The sequence below is a fragment of the Coregonus clupeaformis genome, chromosome 34 (genome assembly GCF_020615455.1).
Source record: "Coregonus clupeaformis isolate EN_2021a chromosome 34, ASM2061545v1, whole genome shotgun sequence".
Taxonomy (NCBI): domain Eukaryota; kingdom Metazoa; phylum Chordata; class Actinopteri; order Salmoniformes; family Salmonidae; genus Coregonus; species Coregonus clupeaformis.
The window spans coordinates 13,888,164-13,911,255 of NC_059225.1; the positions used below are offsets into that span (position 1 = coordinate 13,888,164).

At 44.7% G+C, this 23,092-nt stretch overlaps 2 protein-coding genes across 4 annotated transcripts in view; one reads left to right on the forward strand and one right to left on the reverse strand.

The window, feature by feature from the left end:
* The window catches only part of abhd10b (abhydrolase domain containing 10, depalmitoylase b), a 28,948-nt gene extending 28,031 nt beyond the window's left edge, over nt 1-917 (reverse strand). The window contains exon 1 of the mRNA XM_041861779.1: nt 837-917. The gene's annotated coding sequence lies outside the window, so the exon portion shown is untranslated. The remainder of the gene's footprint in view (nt 1-836) is intronic.
* On the forward strand, nt 842-22,657 carry LOC121549846 (YTH domain-containing family protein 3-like). 3 transcript variants are annotated; one of them, XM_041861777.2, is made up of 6 exons: nt 842-925; nt 1,435-1,459; nt 1,869-1,948; nt 3,282-5,045; nt 21,148-21,270; nt 22,391-22,657. In XM_041861777.2, exons 1-5 carry the CDS (start codon nt 902-904, stop codon nt 21,166-21,168), a joined length of 1,914 nt encoding a protein of 637 aa, XP_041717711.2. In that variant the 5' UTR covers nt 842-901; the 3' UTR covers nt 21,169-21,270; nt 22,391-22,657. The 3 variants fall into 3 exon arrangements, with proteins under 3 accessions (XP_041717711.2, XP_041717710.1, XP_041717712.1); XM_041861776.2 differs by lacking the exons at nt 21,148-21,270; nt 22,391-22,657 and adding an exon at nt 11,466-12,838; XM_041861778.2 differs by lacking the exons at nt 1,435-1,459; nt 21,148-21,270; nt 22,391-22,657 and adding an exon at nt 11,466-12,838 and having other exon boundaries at nt 854-925.
* Nucleotides 22,658-23,092: the final 435 nt, after the last annotated feature.

The window sequence follows — 23,092 nt, forward strand, 5'->3', positions numbered from 1 at the left end:
ATATATCCACAATAGCCTACATTTACATTTGAGTCATTTAGCAGACGCTCTTATCCAGAGCGACTTACAGTTAGTGAGTGCATACATTTTTTTTTTCTTCATACTGGTCCCCCGTGGGAAACGAACCCTCAACCCTGGCGTTGCAAGCGCCACGCTCTACCAACTGAGCTACACGGGACTACAACTTATAAATCAGGAAAATTACATCTACATTCAAGGATGCCATTCAAGTCCATGAGGAGACCTGTATGTGCTGGTAGGCAAATGATTAAATGAAGCCTTTCATTAATGTTATATGCAATAAATAGGTCCCATGACAGTGATCTTTAGCCAAGGCATAGCTCTGGAGAGAGACATATTCTGATGATATTGAGCAGACAGAGACAGATCTGCCTGAAGTCACACAGTTTGTCACAACAAAGGGAACACAGAATGTATTTCTACAAGGGAACAAAAGTATGTTGTGTAGACGGTAGAATAAAGATGAAATCTTCTGAGACATGTCATGTGAAATACGACTATGAGTCTGTAACATGACTCAAAACGTCACAGGCGGAAGGTCATGGAGCAATAGAACGGAAGCGAGAGTAATAGCCCAGCCGCCATTGTGGAATAGAGTATATTCCAATCTGGCATTAGGCAGTTTCAGAGTGAGTGAGATATTGTAGCCAAACGTCAATTAGATTGGAAACATTTAGGCTAACATCACTGACAGATACAAAGTCGCAATCCCAGGCGCTCGAGAAAAGATTGTAGCGATCTGACGACTGGAGAAAAACATTGCCTCTACATACACAGAGAGATTGGATAACCCGAGACGAGCCGAGAAGACATACCGGAGTGCAGAAGCAGGAGAAACCGTGGACAGTCACAAACCGCAATCAGTTTCGGCTCCTGGAGGATGTCTGGAACCACAGTCGATCAGGTGCGTATTTTTGGACAACCCACTGTCGTGACATGTGTCGTTGCAAATGAACTTTGTCAACACTTTTGCCAGCTGCTATCATTCAGTGCGGTGGGCATGCTATATAACACAGGCAAAAGTGTTTGATATATGATAGCTAGCTGCTATGTAGGCCGAACCTTGAAGTAGCGTACCGGCTGCGCAGCGGCGGCAACAAACTCCAGCTTGAGCCGGTTGCTGAATTCTGTACTTGTCTATGCGGCACGTTTACTGGATGTCAGTGTGCGTTTGATAATAATGCAAAGGAAACCTTAGGTCGATAGGCTAGGACTGAATGCGCTTGAAGATTTAGTGATATACAGCCACTGTTATGGAATCATTGCTTGTAATTCAGTAGCCTAGGCCTAGCTCACCTCTCATGATTCCTACCATCACTCTTCTTCCTATCAAACATTTCCCTAATAGGCCTATGCACAATCTGATAAATCTCTCTTTCCTATCACTTTTGCACTCACCCATTCTGATGTCAGAGACCCAAAGGACAAGGAAATAAAGGTATGTTTGTCACCTTATTCTTCTACGATGGCATGGTTGTTGTGGAGTTTGATGACAGCCAAACTAACTGTGATAACCAAAGAGTGTAATTAAATCACTGCTCTGATCACTCTTCAACCATCTTTTGGTGACCTGGTGTCATCAGCCAAAAGTAGGTAAACTAACTAACTAAACCCTATAACCATATTATACACTGCTGTTCTTGTCATATTCTTGGGTGATGTTACCATCTATGTTGTCATACCTCAACTACTTAATGGGAATGTAAGGTGGTTTATAAGTAGTTTATCAACTGTTAATTATTGAGTTGTACATCTGTTAAAACACAATAGTTTAATTTAGCTGAGGGACCTTTATGGTTCTATCACATCTAAAGAATAACCTAAGACATTTTTTTCTCCCTCTCCAGTACAAAACGGATCAATGCATCAGAAGGAAGGAGTAAATGATGAAGACTTTGAACCTTACCTAAGCAGCCAGACAAATCAGGTGTGTGTGAATCCCCATTCTAACCAAGCCTTTAGCCATGCAGCTTGACAATTCATAGCATAGAGAGGATTAGCCTTTTGATCTGTATGAACCCTCAGAATAGTGTCAGATGGCGGTACAGGGTCAGGCTACATATGAGGGTGTATAGCATGGGTACTCAAATACTATTTGAGGAGGTCCGGTCACACAGATTTCCTAAGCATTTATCGGCGTAGTAACAAACCCCCACCTCGCGACCCATGCGAACAAAGAGAGCTTCAAACCACTCTGCCAATAACAGCTAGTTTTCCCCCTTCCCACTCAGACAGTCCTAGCAAAATTCTTGCTTGAGAAAGAGTTTTTTGCTAAATTAGCTATTTTTGCCAATTTTAATGGAAATCTATTACAGTAAGGTACTTAATTGGTACCCAGAATTATTTGAATGTTATTTTTTAAAATTATTATCTCCCGAGTGGCGCAGTGGTCTAAGGCACTGCATCGCAGTGCTAGCTGTGCCACTAGAGATCCTGTTTCGAATCCAGGCTCTGTCGTAGCCGGCCGCGACCGGGAGACCCATGGGGCGGCGCACAATTGGCTCAGCGTCGTCCAGGGTAGGAGAGGGAATGGCCGGCAGGGGATGTAGCTCAGTTGGTAGAGCATGCCGTTTGCAACGCCAGGGTTGTGGGTTCGATAAAATAATGTATGCGCTAACTGTAAGTCGCTCTGGATAAGAGCGTCTGCTAAATGACTAAAATGTAAAATGTAAATGTAAAATGTGTTGACCCTGTTCTGGGTCTGGATACGGACCGCTGTCTGCCTATTGAGGATGGCTGGTGTATAGAGTATTACCTCTGAACAAAGACACTGTATAGTAGGCCTATGTTAATAAGAAGCTATTGATAGATAACTAACACTCATTTTGAAAAGTAAAATAATTTATCTATGAGTGAAATTATTGTTGATTAAAAATACTCTGGGTGGTGTTAATCTTCTGCGTGGGTGACAAGCTTACTTTGTTTTACAGAATTCTATTGAAATGTAGCCAAGAACAAACCCACCATAGGCCACGCCAATTTACTTATGAAATGAATCCATACAAACTCTAACAATTATTACAACAACAACTGACAGATTATTTTAACACTGTTGCTAACTTCACTTCTTGCTAAGGGAAACAGATATTTGATAGAGCTAGTATCCATCATTTCTACTGAAAGCCAGTCTTTCTCCTTTAAAGAAACGCTGATTTTATTTCTTAGTTACGCTTTTGAGCAGAGATGGGCAAGATTAGGTTTGTTTTAGCTACTATCACTAAGGTCATCCATAAACTGACCCCTGTTCTCCCCATCTACAGAATAACAGCTACCCACCAATGTCCGACCCCTACATGCCCAGCTACTATGCTCCCTCCATAGGCTTTCCTTACTCCCTGGGGGAGGCCCCCTGGTCCACCGCGGGGGATCCCCCCATGCCATACCTGACCACCTACGGACAGATGAGCAACGGCAAGCACCACTTTATCCCCGACGGGGTGTTCAGCCAGCCGGGCGCCCTGGGTAACACCCCTCCCTTCCTCAGCCAGCCGGGTGCCCTGGGCAACACCCCTCCCTTCCTCAGCCAGCCGGGCGCCCTGGGCAACACCCCTCCCTTCCTCAGCCAGCATGGCTTCAACTTCTTCCCTGGAAACGCAGACTATTCCACCTGGGGCACCAGTGTCTCTCAGGGCCAGTCCACACAGAGCAACGCCTATAGTAATAGTTATGGTTACACACCTAGTTCCCTGGGGAGGGCTATAACTGACGGACAGGCGGGCTTCAGCAGTGACACCCAGCTCAGTAAGGTCCCGGTGCTGAGCAGCATCGAGCAGGGCATGACTGGGTTAAAACTGGGCACGGACATGGGCGCTGCCGTCACCAAGACTGTCGGCTCACCCCTCGGGGGCACGTTGGGCATGAGTAGTATGGCGGCAAATAACATGCCTCCATTGGTTAGTTCCTCTGCCCCCAAACCCACTTCCTGGGCGGCCATCGCCAGGAAGCCGGCCAAGCCCCAGCCCAAGGTCAAGCCCAAAGCCAACATGGGGATGGGGACCCCTGCCATTCCCCCACCACCCATCAAGCACAACATGAACATTGGCACCTGGGACGATAAGGGCTCCCTCAACAAGCCCCCCTTAGCTCAGGCCATGATGCCCCCTCAGACCATGGTGCAGCAGACCCTGATGGGCCAGCCCCTGCTACAGAGCCCTCTGCCCCACCAACACCAGCACCAGCACCAGCAGCACCACCAACCCTTTCAGCTGCAGTCCCTCCAGTCTCCCCAACACCCCCAGCAGATGCCCCCAGGCCCCCCTCACCCCCACCAACACCCCCACCAGAACTTCTCCTCCCAGCCCGGCCCCCCTCAACCCATGCATCAACACCAACACCAACCCCCACCCCAGAACCGCTGGGTGGCACCCCGGAACAGGGGCACCTTCAACCAGGGAGGGGCGGAGGGCTTTGGGATGGGTGTTGGTGGGGTCCCCCTCAGTGCCTCTCCCTGCTCCGGGGAGGTGCACCCCGTGTTGGAGAAACTGCAGGCCCTCAACAACTACAACCCCAAAGACTTTGACTGGAACCTGAAGAACGGCCGCGTGTTCATCATCAAGAGCTACTCTGAGGACGACATCCACCGCTCCATCAAGTACTCCATCTGGTGCAGCACCGAGCACGGCAACAAGCGCCTGGACGGCGCCTACCGTTCGCTGGGGGCCAAGGGGCCCCTCTACCTGTTGTTCAGCGTCAACGGCAGCGGCCACTTCTGCGGCGTGGCTGAGATGCGCTCGCCCGTGGACTACAACGCCTACGCAGGCGTCTGGTCTCAGGACAAGTGGAAGGGCAAGTTTGAGGTGAAGTGGGCGTTTGTGAAGGACGTGCCCAACAGCCAGCTGAGGCACATCAGACTAGAGAACAATGACAACAAGCCCGTCACCAACTCCAGGGACACTCAGGAGGTGCCTCTGGAGAAGGCCAAGCAAGTGCTTAAAATTATCACCACTTTCAAGCATACCACCTCAATCTTTGATGACTTTGCACATTACGAGAAGCGCCAGGAGGAAGAAGAGGCCCTGCGGAGGGTGAGAGAACCATGCTGCTGATCTACACACACAGCCTTTTTCCTTGTGGGGACCGGCGAAATGTCCCCACTTCTCCAAATGTTCCTTCTTTTACTATCCCTGTAAGGACTTCTGGTCTCCACAAGGATAGTAAAACCAAACACACACACACACAGCCCTATTGTATCAGCTGACAGCAGAGTGTGTATGTGTGTGAGATGGTCACTAGTCACTCAATCACACAGTGTAATACTGGTCAGTGTCTGTAACAGTGGTCATCGTCTGGGCTCTCTTAGTTCGTAGGCCTCTAGTTTACTCTCATGTTCCATTTCTACCAGTGTTATTAGTCCAAGGTGGTGGGTTCTACCAGTGTTATTAGTCCAAGGTGGTGGGTTCTACCAGTGTTATTAGTCCAAGGTGGTGGGTTCTACCAGTGTTATTAGTCCAAGGTGGTGGGTTCTACCAGTGTTATTAGTCCAAGGCGGTGGGTTCTACCAGTGTTATTAGTCCAAGGTGGTGGGTTCTACCAGTGTTATTAGTCCAAGGTGGTGGGTTCTACCAGTGTTATTAGTCCAAGGTGGTGTGGTGGGTTCTACCAGTGTTATTAGTCCAAGGTGGTGAGGTAGGTTCATGTGTTGAATTAGCAACCCATCCCTCAGGCCTGACCTTCACTACCATCTCTGCATGGGTCCAACCAGGAAACCCTGTCTGATCTGGCAGCCATTTTGTGTGACTGTGTGCTTCTATGAGAGTGATGTTTTGCCCACGGAACTGGAGAGTGGGACACGCAGGGGTATCCTGAAATTGGCCACATTCCTCACATACCTCCTCTCTGACAAAGGCAGAAGTGGCTCTGATTAACCTTTAAACACTAGACCTCTGGCAGAGACAGGCTCCTCTTGCTTCATTAGCTGTTCTCTACGTCAGCCCCAGCTCCACTCTGTGTGCCTAATATGTTTCACTGGGTTTCTACGGGTTCTGTTTTAATATGGTTCAATGGTTTATATTTCAGGGTTATTCCGCAATTACATTATTCTCTGGTTCTTACTTGCGCAAGCAGACACACTTTGAGCAATAATATACATACAACATATTGAATGCAGAAAACTGAGAGACTCTCAAAGGGTGTCTCGGGGAGTTGGAATATGCAGAAAACACATTTCTAATTCACACACGAGTATAATACACACTTGTACATGAGTGAAACAGGACAAATACAAGCCCCCACCTTATTATTATTATTATAGGATGGACCAGCTAGGAAATCTAGGAAACATATCAAAACCTTTTATCTTAAGCCAACACTGCACACATTCCTAAGTAAAAATACATATGCTAATCTTATAATGTTAAAGGCCCAGTGCAGTCAAAAAATGTGATTTTCCTGTGTTTTATGTATATTTCTACACTGAGGTTGGAATTCTACTGTGAAATTGTGAAAATTATGTTAATGCCCTTTTATTGTAAGAGCTGTTTGAAAAGACCGCCTTTAATGTCAGCCTGTTCTGGTGGGATGGAGTTTTGGCCTGCCTGATGACATCACCAGGTGTTAAATTAGTTAATAGACCGATAAGAAAGCGTTCCAAACCTCTCTTTCAATAACAGCTTGTTTTAATTTTTTCCCTCCCCACTCAGACCACTCCCAGACAGTCCTTGCTAAGAAGCTATTTTTGTTTCTATTTGACCATTTTAATTGAAAAGAATCACATTAAGGTACTTCATTGTTACCCAAAAATGATTTGATATTGATGTAAAAATGGCAGGATTGGACCGTTAAGAAACCCCCCACACAACCTGTTCTAATTATTCTTCCTACTCTCTCTCCATTTCCCTCCCTCTTGCTCTCCTTCTCCCTCTCTCTCTCCCCCCTGCTCTCCTTCTCCCTCTATGTCTCCCTCCCTCTATATTGATGCTGGTGTACTGACTCTTGGTTCCTGACCTTGTTAATATTTACTGGGTAACACTCTCATAAATATTTCAAGTCCATGTTTTCAGAAGCACTGAAAACAACCTGTCAGTAGGAAACGTGTTTTGACTGTAGCCGAGGTAGCGTTGTGTAGCCTAGCGTGGGGCAGGCTGCTGGTGCTGCTGTTGTAGTCCTGACCCCTCTACATGACAGCCCAGGACCTGACAGAACCCATCCTCCTCACTCCTTCACCCCCCTCACCCTCTCCAGCCTGACAAGGTTAATTGGCCTCTCTTCTCTCACTGAGGGCTGTCAAGCGGAGCGGTCTGCAGTATGTTGTCCCAGACAGAGGGTTGTATACAGGATTGAGGATATAGACTGATACTGAACAAAAATGAGGTTCTAATCTATGGATTTCACATGAATGGGAAGGGGCATAGCCATGGGTGGGCCTGGGAGGTCATAGGCCCACCCACTTGGGAGCCAGGCCCACCCACTGGGGAGCCAGGCCAACCAATCAGAATGAGTTTTCCCCCACAAAAGGTGAAGAACCTGGAAGTGGAGGTCCTAGGCTGGCGTGGTTACACGTAGTCTGTGGTTGTGAGGCCGGTTGGACGTACTGCCAGATTCTCTAAAATGACGTTGGAGGCGACTTATGGTAGAGAAATGAACATTTGTTTCTTTGGCAACAACTCTGGTGGACATTCCTGCAGGCAGAATGCCAATTGCACGCTCCCTCAAAACTGTGGCGTGTGAAAAAAACGGCACATTTTAGAGTGGCCTTTTATTGTCCCCAGCACAAGGTGCACCTCTGTATTGATCATGCTGTTTAATAAGCTTCTTGATATGCCACACCTGTCAGGTGGATGGATTATCTTGGCAAAGGAGAAATGCTGACTAACAGGGATGTAAACAAATTTGTGCACAAAATTTGAGAGAAATAAACTTTTTGTGCGAATGGAACATTTCTGGGATCTTTTATTTCAGCTCATGAAACATGGGACCAACACTTTATATGTTGCGTTTATATTTGTGTTCAGTATAGATCAGTGGATTGGAATATTTGCACAGGTGTGTTTGTCAGGGTCGTGTGTGTGGGATGTGTGTGTCAATGCGGCAATATGGTAGTCAAATACCTTTTGATTCGTCACATGCTTCGTAAAAACAACAGGTGAACAGTGAGATGCTTACTTACGGGCCCTTCCCAACAATGCAGAGAGAAAGAACATAGAGATATAATAGAAAAATAATAACAAATAATACAAGGAATAATAAACCCTTCAGTGGATGAGTTCATTAGGTGAGTGGGTGGATGTGGTAGCCTCAGGTGAGTGGATAAAGGCTGGTCTGTGTGGACACAGACACTGAGGAGGCCTTTGTTTCCCAAGCCACCCAGGCCAGGTCAGGCTTCAGCCCCAGCCCCAGACAGAATATCCCTACCTGGGATAGAGTTACTTTGGAGGCCCAGGTCTCACTGGGGCTTTCCCTTGCTGTGCCCACTGACACTGACAGCTTCCTCCCCTCAAAGGGACCACTGTTTCACCTGGGAAACGGGAGAGTTAGTCTACATAAACCCCTGAAGATTGTCCTGTCCATACATTGTTTTGAGTTTTACTGTGTTTTTCTAGCTTGGATAAGCACAAGTTTGTGTTCAAACTTTGCTTGAGAACGAATTTAGGAAGTGATGTGTGAGTATTAGAATACACTGTGCAGCCAGGCCTGTATTTGTGTATGTCAATAAATGAACGGTTGGGGGAGTAAACTGACAGACCTGCTTTTCTCATGGCTTAATGGAGTCAATAGAGCACAACCATCCAGTCCTCCTTCTGATGTCTCTCTCTCTCTCGCTCTCTCTTGCTCTCTCTCCCTCTTTCTTTCTCTCTCTTCCCCTATCTCTCTTTCTCTCTCTTCCCCTATCTCTCTTTCTCTCTCCCCCCCCTCTCTTTCTCTCTCTCCTCATCTCTTTCCTCCCTCTCCATCTCTCCCGTCCATGACTTGGGGATTGGAGGGGGAGGAGTGGGCAGAGATGGGGATTGGAGGAGGGGGCAGAGATGGGGATTGGAGGGGAGGGCAGAGATGGGGATTGGAGGGGAGGGCAGAGATGGAGATTGGAGGGGGAGGAGTGGGCATAGATGTGAATTGGAGGGGGAGGAGTGGGCAGAGATGGGGATTAGAGGGGAGGAGGGGGCAGAGATGGGGATAGGAGGGGGCATACAGTGCATTCGGTAAAGTATTCAGACCCCTTCCCTTTTTCCACATTTTGTTACGTTACAGCCTTATTCTAAAATTGATTAAATAAATGTTTTACCTCATCAATCTACACATAATACCCCATAATGACAAAGGGAAAACAGGTTTTTAGACATTTTTGCAAATGTATAAATAAATAAAAAACAGAAATACCTTTGGTATGAGACTCGAAATTGAGCTCCGGTGCATCCTGTTTCTATTGATCATCCTTGAGATGTTTCTACAACTTCATTGGAGTCCACCTGTGGTAAATTCAATTGATTGGACATGATTTGGAAAGGCACACACCTGTCTATATAAGGTCCCGCAGTTGGCAGTAAATGTCAGAGCAAAAACCATGAGGTCGAAGGAATTGTCCGTAGAGCCCCGAGACAGGATTGTGTCGAGGCACAGATCTGGGGAAGGATACCAAAACATTTCTGCAGCATTGAAGTTCCCAAAGAACACAGTGGTCTCCATCATTCTAAAATGGAAGAGGTTTGGAACCATGACGACTCTTCCTAAGAGCTGGCCGCCCGGCCAAACTGAGCAATCGGGGAGAAGGGCCTTGGTCAGGGAGGTGATCAAGAACCCGATGGTCACTCTGACAGAGCTCCAGAGTTCCTCTGTGGAGATGAGAGAACCTTCCAGAAAACCTATGTTATATTTCAGTATAAAAAAATGCTAAAATTGCTAAACCTGTTTTTGCTTTGTCGTGGGGGGTGTATTTCAGATGGTGAAAATAGAGGATGAAATAAAGGGGGTTTTGAGTTCCACATGCAAAAACTCAACTTGGTGGAAATCTTCAGTAGACACCACTGTGTGACTTAAACTAATTTTGAAGCGAAGCGCACATTTCTTCTGTTAGCCTACATCCAAGGGCCAAATCCTATCACAGAGCTTTTATCACATGAATGGAGAACAAGCGATTCAGTCAAAAATACATTTCCCTGAGGATGTTTTGTAACAGTATTCCATGTCCCCCCCCCTCTCTTTCTCTCTCTCCTCATCTCTTTCCTCCCTCTCCATCTCTCCCGTCCATGACTTGGGGATTGGAGGGGGAGGAGTGGGCAGAGATGGGGATTGGAGGAGGGGGCAGAGATGGGGATTGGAGGGGAGGGCAGAGATGGGGATTGGAGGGGAGGGCAGAGATGGAGATTGGAGGGGGAGGAGTGGGCATAGATGTGAATTGGAGGGGGAGGAGTGGGCAGAGATGGGGATTAGAGGGGAGGAGGGGGGCAGAGATGGGGATAGGAGGGGGCATACAGTGCATTCGGTAAAGTATTCAGACCCCTTCCCTTTTTCCACATTTTGTTACGTTACAGCCTTATTCTAAAATTGATTAAATAAATGTTTTACCTCATCAATCTACACATAATACCCCATAATGACAAAGGGAAAACAGGTTTTTAGACATTTTTGCAAATGTATAAATAAATAAAAAACAGAAATACCTTTGGTATGAGACTCGAAATTGAGCTCCGGTGCATCCTGTTTCTATTGATCATCCTTGAGATGTTTCTACAACTTCATTGGAGTCCACCTGTGGTAAATTCAATTGATTGGACATGATTTGGAAAGGCACACACCTGTCTATATAAGGTCCCGCAGTTGGCAGTAAATGTCAGAGCAAAAACCATGAGGTCGAAGGAATTGTCCGTAGAGCCCCGAGACAGGATTGTGTCGAGGCACAGATCTGGGGAAGGATACCAAAACATTTCTGCAGCATTGAAGTTCCCAAAGAACACAGTGGTCTCCATCATTCTAAAATGGAAGAGGTTTGGAACCATGACGACTCTTCCTAGAGCTGGCCGCCCGGCCAAACTGAGCAATCGGGGGAGAAGGGCCTTGGTCAGGGAGGTGATCAAGAACCCGATGGTCACTCTGACAGAGCTCCAGAGTTCCTCTGTGGAGATGAGAGAACCTTCCAGAAAACCTATGTTATATTTCAGTATAAAAAAATGCTAAAATTGCTAAACCTGTTTTTGCTTTGTCGTGGGGGGGGGGTGTATTTCAGATGGTGAAAATAGAGGATGAAATAAAGGGGGTTTTGAGTTCCACATGCAAAAACTCAACTTGGTGGAAATCTTCAGTAGACACCACTGTGTGACTTAAACTAATTTTGAAGCGAAGCGCACATTTCTTCTGTTAGCCTACATCCAAGGGCCAAATCCTATCACAGAGCTTTTATCACATGAATGGAGAACAAGCGATTCAGTCAAAAAATACATTTCCCTGAGGATGTTTTGTAACAGTATTCCATGTCCCCCCCCTCTCTCTCTCTCTCTCTCTCTCTCCCTCCCCAGGAGCGGAATAGAAATCAACAGTAACTTTAAAGAGAACTCCCTGCTAGAGTTACAACACTAATGACGTAGGACCTTAAATAATTAGCCTAACTACCCGGAAGAAAGGGTTTTGCCATCTTTTCTGCTGAAGACAACAACAAAGACGACGTGAACACGACGATGAACTCACCTGTATCAGTTCTCTGGTGCATCGATCTACCCCAGTGTTCCTATTGCTGAAGAAAAATAAGGAACATTACTCACTTTAAACTCTCTCTTTAAGCACTTTCAGTCCTCCTAAAACAGCCTCTACCAATACCGTTTACTCTCTAATAACTCTCTTATATCGCTCATTCTCTCTGGACTTCTGTTTGTAATAACTAACTGACTAACCAGTGTAGTTGGTTTTTCTGAAGATTTTACCAGACTTGTAGTTTTTTTGTTTAGTTTCTTTAATACCTCCAAAATGTTGGGGAAGAAAATGTGTGCTCCCCTCCCCCTTGATGAACGTTAGCGCCTTCAGAAGAGATTAAAAGATATAACATGTATAACAAAATATTTTACTTGAATCTGCACTCGGCTTGTGATTGATTGACAGGTGAGAGGAACGACAGGAAACGGCCATAATCATGCCAATCATTAGACGGAACCCCCTTACTCCAGCCCATTTGTTTCTGCATCTGTTTCTGTGTACCAAAATATGAGGTGGAGATGTAGTGAGCTGGGCTCGGTGAACGCCAGTTAATGCACATGTTAGTTTTCTCTCTCGTGATTATTATGTCATTCTGAAGTGCATTTGTCTGAGGAGAAATCTGCTCCGCGGTAACGGTTGCCTTGGTAGCTGTCGGTATCTTGTCTTTTTCTCTCTGACTTTGACGTACTGTACCGTACCTCAGGCCAAAGCTGGGGCCTGTTCAGGAGGCTGCAACGTTACACAACATTCAGATAGAAAATGTGTTGTGTCGAATAGATATGATTCTTTGTCATGTAGATTAGAACAGGAAATCGTTTTAGCTTTAAACATTACGATTCTATCAGCAACATTGTGCCACGTTTCACCTGACTGAACAGGCTCAAGGCTCTCTGTCTCTGAAGAACTCTAACGCTTTTGGGATGACCCTCCTCCCTGGCGTTCCTGGGTCCAGGTAGAAGTTACCGCTAACCACAGATCTGGGACCAGATTTCCTACCCCACATCCTAACCTAAACCATTAGGGGGATGAAAATATATCTGGTCCTGGATCAGTGGTTAGGGGTGACTTCAGCCTACTGCCCATTGCTGCTTGGTTACAGAGAGGTTTCCCAAAAGCTGAACATCACCAAGGAAGTGAGCGTTTTCTCCTCAAGGTGACTCACTAGTGAAAAATAAACATTACCCATGTTTAGCAAAACAAATGCTTCTGAGTTTTAACTTCTTGGGGACTGTTGTGTGTATATGGTTGTATCGTTGTGTGAGCATTAACCCCGTCATCCATAATTTTTTGTTTCTGCACTTGGATGATCCTAATATTACAGGTTTTTAACTGACACCAAGATAAAATGTCCACCATTGACACATCACAGGCTGTGCCCCAACACTCTAGCATAGTTTCCTCCACACTTCTCCATCATGACTGATACTGTATGGCAGGGATCATCAGCTAGATTCAGCCGAGGGACACATTTTTAGTTGAGCAGATAGTTGGTGGGCTGGAACATAATTACAAATAATTTGTAGACCGCAAATTGACCGCAAGAAGCCCAAACAGATAATATTTGACTTAAACATAATTTCAAACCTTGCTTACAGTGGGGGAAAAACGTATTTAGTCAGCCACCAATTGTGCAAGTTCTCCCACTTAAAAAGATGAGAGAGGCCTGTAATTTTCATCATAGGTACACGTCAACTATGACAGACAAATTGAGAATTTCTTTCTCCAGAAAATCACATTGTAGGATTTTTAATGAATTTATTTGCAAATTATGGTGGAAAATAAGTATTTGGTCACCTACAAACAAGCAAGATTTCTGACTCTCACAGACCTGAAACTTCTTCTTTAAGAGGCTCCTCTGTCCTCCACTCGTTACCTGTATTAATGGCACCTGTTTGAACTTGTTATCAGTATAAAAGACACCTGTCCACAACCTCAAACAGTCACACTCCAAACTCCACTATGGCCAAGACCAAAGAGCTGTCAAAGGACACCAGAAACAAAATTGTAGACCTGCACCAGGCTGGGAAGACTGAATCTGCAATAGGTAAGCAGCTTGGTTTGAAGAAATCAACTGTGGGAGCAATTATTAGGAAATGGAAGACATACAAGACCACTGATAATCTCCCTCGATCTGGGGCTCCACGCAAGATCTCACCCCGTGGGGTCAAAATGATCACAAGAACGGTGAGCAAAAATCCCAGAACCACACGGGGGGACCTAGAGAATGACCTGCAGAGAGCTGGGACCAAAGTAACAAAGCCTACCATCAGTAACACACTACGCCGCCAGGGACTCAAATCCTGCAGTGCCAGACGTGTCCCCCTGCTTAAGCCAGTACATGTCCAGGCCCGTCTGAAGTTTGCTAGAGTGCATTTGGATGATCCAGAAGAGGATTGGGAGAATGTCATATGGTCAGATGAAACCAAAATATAACTTTTTGGTAAAAACTCAACTCGTCGTGTTTGGAGGACAAAGAATGCTGAGTTGCATCCAAAGAACACCATACCTACTGTGAAGCATGGGGGTGGAAACATCATGCTTTGGGGCTGTTTTTCTGCAAAGGGACCAGGACGACTGATCCGTGTAAAGGAAAGAATGAATGGGGCCATGTATCATGAGATTTTGAGTGAAAACCTCCTTCCATCAGCAAGGGCATTGAAGATGAAACGTGGCTGGGTCTTTCAGCATGACAATGATCCCAAACACACCGCCCGGGCAACGAAGGAGTGGCTTCGTAAGAAGCATTTCAAGGTCCTGGAGTGGCCTAGCCAGTCTCCAGATCTCAACCCCATAGAAAATCTTTGGAGGGAGTTGAAAGTCTGTGTTGCCCAGCGACAGCCCCAAAACATCACTGCTCTAGAGGAGATCTGCATGGAGGAATGGGCCAAAATACCAGCAACAGTGTGTGAAAACCTTGTGAAGACTTACAGAAAACGTTTGACCTGTGTCATTGCCAACAAAGGGTATATAACAAAGTATTGAGAAACTTTTGTTATTGACCAAATACTTATTTTCCACCATCATTTGCAAATAAATTCATTAAAAATCCTACAATGTGATTTTCTGGATTTTTTTTTCTCATTTTGTCTGTCATAGTTGACGTGTACCTATGATGAAAATTACAGGCATCTCATCTTTTTAAGTGGGAGAACTTGCACAATTGGTGGCTGACTAAATACTTTTTTCCCCACTGTGTGTGTGGGAAATTTGGAAACAGATTTCCAAAATGAAAATGAATTGGTGCTGATTTCCTGGTGCTTTAAGTCTTTTATGTCCAACAATGAAAATAATGTATATAATATATGTATGTTTATATATATATATATATATATATATATATATGTACATTACCAGTCAAAAGTTTGGACACACCTACTCATTCAAGGGCTTTTCTTTATTTTTACTAATAGTGAAGACATCTTAACTATGAAATAACACATATACAGTGGGGAGGACAAGTATTTGATACACTGCCGATTTTACAGGTTTTCCTACTTACAAAGCATCCAGAAAATCACATTGTATGATTTTTAAGTAATTCATTTGCATTTTATTGCATGACATAAGTATTTGATTACCTACCAACCAGTAAGAATTCCGGCTCTCACAGACCTGTTAGTTTTTCTTTAAGAAGCCCTCCTGTTCTCCACTCATTACCTGTATTAACTGCACCTGTTTGAACTCGTTACCTGTATAAAAGACACCTGTCCACACACTCAATCAAACAGACTCCAACCTCTCCACAATGGCCAAGACCAGAGAGCTGTGTAAGGACATCAGGGATAATATTGTAGACCTGCACAAGGCTGGGATGGGCTACAGGACAATAGGCAAGCAGCTTGGTGAGAAGGCAACAACTGTTGGCGCAGTTATTAGAAAATGGAAGAAGTTCAAGATGACGGTCAATCACCCTCGGTCTGGGGCTCCATGCAAGATATCACCTCGTGGGGCATCAATGATCATGAGGAAGGTGAGGGATCAGTCCAGAACTACACGGCAGGACCTGGTCAATGACCTGAAGAGAGCTGGGACCACAGTCTCAAAGAAAACCATTAGTAACACACTACGCCGTCATGGATTAAAATCCTGCAGCGCACGCCAGGTCCCCCTGCTCAAGCCAGCGCATGTCCAGGCCCGTCTGAAGTTTGCCAATGACCATCTGGATGATCCAGAGGAGGAATGGGAGAAGGTCATGTGGTTTGATGAGACAAAAATATAGCTTTTTGGTCTAAACTCCACTCGCCGTGTTTGGAGGAAGAAGAAGGATAAGTACAACCCCAAGAACACCATCCCAACCGTGAAGCATGGAGGTGGAAACATCATTCTTTGGGGATGCTTTTCTGCAAAGGGGACAGGACGACTGCACCGTATTGAGGGGAGGATGGATGGGGCCATGTATCGCGAGATCTTGGCCAACAACCTCCTTCCCTCAGTAAGAGCATTGAAGATGGGTCTTCCAGCATGGCAACGACCCGAAACACACAGCCAGGGCAACTAAGGAGTGGCTCCGTAAGAAGCATCTCAAGGTCCTGGAGTGGCCTAGCCAGTCTCCAGACCTGAACCCAATAGAAAATCTTTGGAGGGAGCTGAAAGTCCGTATTGCCCAGCGACAGCCCCAAAACCTGAAGGATCTGGAGAAGGTCTGTATGGAGGAGTGGGCCAAAATCCCTGCTGCAGTGTGTGCAAACCTGGTCAAGACCTACAGGAAACGTATGATCTCTGTAATTGCAAACAAAGGTTTCTGTACCAAATATTAAGTTCTGCTTTTCTGATGTATCAAATACTTATGTCATGCAATAAAATGCAAATTAATTACTTAAAAATCATGCAATGTGATTTTCTGGATTTTTGTTTTAGATTCTGTCTCTCACAGTTAAAGTGTACCTATGATAAAAATTACAGACCTCTACATGCTTTGTAAGTAGGAAAACCTTCAAAATCTGCAGTGTATCAAATACTTGTTCTCCCCACTGTATAATCATGTAGTAACCAAAAAAGTGTTCAACAAATCAAAATATATTTTATATTTGAGATTCTTCAAATAGCCACCCTTTGCCTCGATGACAGCTTTGCACACTTGGCATTCTCTCACCCAGCTTCACCTGGAATGCTTTTCCAACTGTCTTGAAGGAGTTCCCACATATGCTGAGCACTTGTTGGCTGCTTTTCCTTCACTGCGGTCCGACTCATCCCAAACCATCTCAATTTGGTTGAGGTCGGGGGATTGTGGAGGCCAGGTCATCTGATGCAGCACTCCATCACTCTCCTTCTTGGTAAAATAGCCCTGACACAGCCTGGAGGTGTGTTGGGTCATTGTCCTGTTGAAAAACAAATGATAGTCCCACTAAGCCCAAACCAGATGGGATGACATATCGCTGCAGAATGCTGTGGTAGCCATGCTGGATAAATGTGCCTTGAATTCGAAATAAATCACGGACAGCGTCACCAGCATGGCACCCCCACACCATAACACCTCCTCCTCCATGCTTTACGGTGGGAAATACACATGCAGAGATCAACCGTTCACCCACACCGCGTCTCACAAAGACACAGCGGTTGGAACTAAAAATCTCCAATTTGGACTCCAGACCAAATTATACATTTCCACCTGTCTAATGTCCATTTCTCGTGTTTCTTGGCCCAAAGAAGTCTCTTCTTCTCATTGGTGTCCTTTAGTAGTGGTTTCTTTGAAGCAATTCGACCATGAAGGCCTGATTCACGCAGTCTCCTCTGAACAGTTGATGTTGAGATGTGTCTGTTACTTGAACTCTGTGAAGCATTTATTTGGGCTGCAATTTCTGAGGCTGGTAACTCTAATGAACTTATCCTCTGCTGCAGAGATAACTCTGGGTCTTCCATTCCTGTGGCGGTCCTCATGAGAGCCAGTTTCATCATATTGCTTGATGGTTTTTGCGACTGCACTTGAAGACTGACTGACCTTCATGTCTTAAAGTAATGATGGACTGTCGTTTGTCTTTCCTTATTTGAGCTGTTCTTGCCATAATATGGATTTGGTCTTTTACCAAATAGGGCTATCTTCTGTATACCCCACTACCTTGTCACAACACAACTGATTGGCTCAAATGCATTAAGAAGGAAAGAAATTCCACAAATTAACTTTTAAGAAGGCACACCTGAAGAATCTCAAATATAAAATATATTTTGATTTGTTGAACACTTTTTTGGTTACTACATGATTCCATATGTGTTATTTCCTAGTTTTGATGTCTTCACTATTATTATACAATGTAGAAAATAGTAAAAATAAAGAAAATCTCTTGAATGAGTAGGTGTTCTAAAACTTTTGACCGGTAGTTACATACCAATACGTACGCTACGGTCACAAGACGCAGGCCTCCTAATTGTCCCTAGAATTTCTAAGCAAACAGCGGGAGGCAGGGCTTTCTCCTATAGATCTCCATTTTTATGGAACAGTTTGCCTACCCATGTGAGAGACGCAGACTCGGTCTCAACCTTTAAGTCTTTACTGAAGACTTATCTCTTCAGTAGGTCATATGATTGAGTGTAGTCTGGCCCAGGAGTGTGAAGGTGAACGGAAAGGCTCTGGAGCAACGAACAGCCCTTGCTGTCTCTGCCAGGCTGGTTCCCCTCTCTCCACTGGGGTTCTCTGCCTCTAACCCTGTTACAGGGGCTGAGTCACTGGCTTGCTGGTGCTCTTTCATGCCGTCCCTAGGAGGGGTGCGTCACTTGAGTGGGTTGAGTTACTGACGTGATCTTCCTGTCTGGGTTGGCGCCCCCCTTGGTTTGTGCTGTGGTGGAGACCTCTGTGGGCTATACTCGGCCTTGTCTCAGGATTGTAAGTTGGTGGTTGAGGATATCCCTCTGGTGGTGCGGGGGCTGTGCTTTGGCAGAGTGGGTGGGGTTATATCCTTCCTGTTTGGCCCTGTCCGGGGTTTCTTAGGATGGGGCCACAGTGTCTCCGGACCGCTCCTGTCTCAGCCTCCAGTATTTATGCTGCAGTAGTTTATGTGTCGGGGGGCTGGGGTTAGTTGGTTATACCTGGAGTACTTCTCCTGTCTTATCCAGTGTCCTGTGTGAATTTAAGTATGCTCTCTCTAATTCTCTCGTTCTCTCTTTCTCTCTGAGAACCTGAGCCCTAGGACCATACGTCAGGACTACCGGGCATGCTGACACCTTGCTGTCCCCAGTCCGCCTGGCCTTGCTGCTATTCCAGTTTCAACTGTTCTGCCTGCGGTTACGAAACCCCTACCTGTCCCAGACCTGCTGTTTTCAACTCTTAATGATCGGCTATGAAAAGCCAACTGAGAGACCTGAGCCCTAGGACCATACGTCGGGACTACCGGCCGTGGTGACTCCTTGCTGTCCCCAGTCCGCCTGGCCTTGCTGCTATTCCAGTTTCAACTGTTCTGCCTGCGGTTATGGAACCCCTACCTGTCCCAGACCTGCTGTTTTCAACTCTTAATGATCGGCTATGAAAAGCCAACTGAGATTTATTCCTGATTATTATTTGACCATGCTTGTCACTTATGAACATTTTTGAACATCTTGGCATGGTTCTGTTATAATCTCCACCCGGCACAGCCAGAAGAGGACTGGCCACCCCTCATAGCCTGGTTCCTCTCTAGGTTTCTTCCTAGGTTTTGGCCTTTCTAGGGAGTTTTTCCTAGCCACCGTGCTTCTACACCTGCATTACTAGCTGTTTGGGGTTTTAGGCTGGGTTTCTGTACAGCACTTCGAGATATTAGCTGATGTAAGAAGGGCTATATAAAATAAAATTGATTGATTGAAAATTGATATATCTATATATATATATCTATATAGTTGCTCAGAATACTTGGGGGGCCAAATAAAACCACCCGCGGGACACCAGTTGGGGAACCCTGCTGTAGGGGAAATGACTTGATGTCTTTATTCACTGTTCCTCAATATGACTTTCATTATATTTCAAAAGCAAGTCCTTGTGGATTAGTATAGACCTGAAGGAAAGGAGACAAGGGAAGGGAAGTATTTTAGACTATCAGGACATACTGTAGCTATGACTACGCTAGACAACACTCCTCCCATCCTGCTTAAAGCCATGATCTGCTCTGTGTGTCTGTCTGACAGACATCTGTAAGCAATAGACTGTAATTAAATACCAAGGCATTTCCTGTTTGTGCTCTATAAAGTCTATTTTCCATAGATCCCCATGTTTTCTGTTGTGTTGAATATTGGGAGGGAGAATGCATGTGTGTATGTAGGTTAATCTTGAGTTCCTGGTATATGACCTACTTTGACAGTTGAATTAACAGTCAGCCATTGAACGTTTCTTCAAAAGGTTTAATTTCCTTGAAACAGCTCCCTTTCTACCCTGTGGTTTGACGTACGGGCCTACCGATGTCTCCCTTAGTTGCTACTCATAATTGCATTCTCTAATACAAAGTGCCACAATAAAAAACCTTAAAGAATTATTTATATTTATAGAAGTAATAAGGAAGTAGTATAATTTATTTCAAACTGCATTACATTGGCCCCATTTTCAGTATCATAAACGCTGATGGACTATGCTATCCATGAGGTACATGCACATTGTGTTTCAGTATATGTCCACCAGATAGCGCCCTTGTATAATTTGCAACTTAACTCCCATGAACTCCTGTGTGTAGGAATACTATGTGTAGTAATGCTGTAGGTTTTATGTCCTGTGATTTATCTCCCTTGGATAAAAGGCACAATAGCACCTTGTTATTCAACGGCTCCTCCAACCCCTCCACAAGCAATTATATAGAGAGTACATCCACTTGTTGTTCAAACTACACCTTTGTCTGAGCAATTAATGCCGGCTCGCCAAGGATGTTCTTTACAGAGAGAGAGAGAGAGAGAGAGAGCCAAGGATGTTCTTTGCAGAGAGAGAGAGAGAGAGAGAGAGAGAATCCTCTTCGTGTGTGATGAGGAGGGATAAAGAGTTGTAATTATATCGGAGGAGGCTTTTGATTGCGACTCTCCTCTCTGTCCTCTGCCTGTTAATTTGTACATCCATCAGGCTTTCTGCAGACATTCGCTGCATTCATCTGTGAAGGCAGCCAAAGCTGGCCACTCTATTAATAGTACATTAATAGAAAAGCAGAACGCTCACCACAATTACCGGTTTCTAGCTGGACGTGGCAGTGTTGTTGAGATGCACATAGAGCCAAATATGCTAATGATGGTTTGTGTTGTGAGGGTGATTTCCCACCTTGTTCCGTCTGAGGTTGAATTAGCTTGCTACAGCCCTTACACAATAGAGAGCAGGACCTCTGACCTCAACTCTATTAGTTCAGCTAATACCTGATGTTGATGTCCAGGCTTTTGTAATGCAGAGTACCTTATTGTATTTGTGGTGCTTAGGCTTCTAATTTATTAGTGTATATTTGACTCAAATTGATTGTGCTTATTATAGTCTGTTGTGTATGTTGCCAATGAACTCGTTGACATGGATGTGCTTCTTCTGTGGTCAAAATGGCTCTAAAGGGATGCCTTTCACAACCCCAAAATGTCTTCTCTTTTCAGAGCAGAAATCCTATGGCGTGATGAGAAGAGATGAGAGGGAAGGAGACTTCTCTCCTGGATTCTGCTGCTTTCTTTGAAGCGTCAGTCACATTGAAGACTCGTCAAGACATGGCTGGGGGCAAGGTTAGGTCACGTCTCCACTCTGCACCGCTGACATTTCTCTCCTCTCTGTTTTGAAGGTTTTCACACTCTCTGCCCTGGCACGTCTCTCTCTCCTACAAGCCCAACCTTGACATGAGGCGTATTGATGACCATGCTCAGTGACATTTAGGGGTCTTAGTGTAACCTGGCATTATTTCAAAGAATGTTGTTGTTTGTCAGTTCTCAGCGGTTGGAATCAGGGGTTCAAAGGGTGCCCAAGGGTGTTGGCCAACCCAATACTGAAGCAGGGACCCCCCCCCCACAGTAAGCATTGAAGTATTAACATGGGCACCCCTATGGGACCCCCAATCCCCATAACCATTCATAATATTACCATTGGTCCGGTGCCACTATGTTTAGAACACGAGTGCTCTAAACTCATCCAACCAGGGTTGGAATTAGTAATTATCTTTGACTTGAAAGAATGAGTAATTTCAACCCTGGTTGAATTAATCCATGTAGTTCAATGTCCTATTTTTGGAGCCGTGCTTTGAGTGACACTAATGTGTAGATTCCCTTTCAGTATGTTGACATGCTATCTGTGTTGCCATGGTTATATCATTATCTTTGAATTGAAAGTGGAGCCTAAACCTGTTCTCCAACATAATGATATGATGTAGTTCACAGCACAGAAGATGTCATTGTGCTACACACAATGAGGCACACATTAGAGTCTGACATTTATACTATCACTCTCTTCCAATGTCTCAACATTTACTGCACTGATGATGAAGATGTTGAATGGAAGTGTAATTGAACTGTGAGTAGTGTGTACACTGTAAGTACACTCCACTAGTGGCTCTGTTTGGTTGTTTTGTCTGTGTTTAAATTCAATTATCACACTTTGGCCTCATATTCTATATAAATGCAGATTTGTGAAAATGATTCAAACGTTGACAACAAAAATCGAATTTCCCAAAACATTTATATCTAAGGTGTATTTCTCATAGTCTCCATGGGGAGGCGCCCTAGGTAACAGGACCAGAAAAAGACTCTAGCAGCCTCCCTCTCTCTGCTACTCTGTTTTTAGGACAGGCCACTCTATTAGACACTCCAGTTCTTAATATTTCATTCACAGCTCTTTTCTTTTCTTTTTTTGCAGCATGCAGCCTTGAGTCTAAAAGGCAAGTGAAGACAAACAAATAGAAGAACAGCAACGGAATAACAAATCACAAACATCACAAGACATGAGTCTATATCTGATGCTATTGGAAGTCTATTCTATATCTGATGCTATTGGAAGTCTAGATGGAGTTTTGTGAACTTTTTCCTAAACAGAATCTTTAATCTCTGAATCTATGCTTTCTCTGAGTCTCTGTGTTGAATGTATATTGTTCATCCCATATTAATTCATTTGTACTCAACAGTCTCACATTTGTCTTGAATAATTTTTTTCTAAAAACTGAAAAGAATAGTATCTCAAATCTTTCAGACAATCTGCATGACTTTCCATAGCCTGTATGAACAATACAAATTATGTGATCTATATTGATATTATTATAGTCTACTTTGATAACCTTCACAGATATACCAACACACTGCCACCACTGGCCTTGACAACATTTACCAGTATGATTCAACAGAAACTTGCCTTGTCATCATAATCAATATGTGTCTCTAGAGAAATGTCTATATGACTGCATCCATTTCACTGTGAGGACCAATGAGAACACTGTAATGTTGCCAGCAAGCCCAACATGACTCTCAGTTCTAATGACAGTTGAGTTCAATTCTCATCCCAGAATCCTTCTCTCCCTACCTATCTGTGACTCAAATGACACCGTATTCCACAATCTCCATGTAG

Coding starts and splice junctions, on each gene's coding strand:
- LOC121549846 (XM_041861776.2), top strand. CDS start 902: ATGTCTGGAACCACAGTCGATCAG. Junction 1,460..1,868: donor CAAAGGACAAGGAAATAAAG/GTATGTTTGTCA, acceptor CTCCCTCTCCAG/TACAAAACGGATCAATGCAT. Junction 1,949..3,281: donor TAAGCAGCCAGACAAATCAG/GTGTGTGTGAAT, acceptor CCCCATCTACAG/AATAACAGCTACCCACCAAT.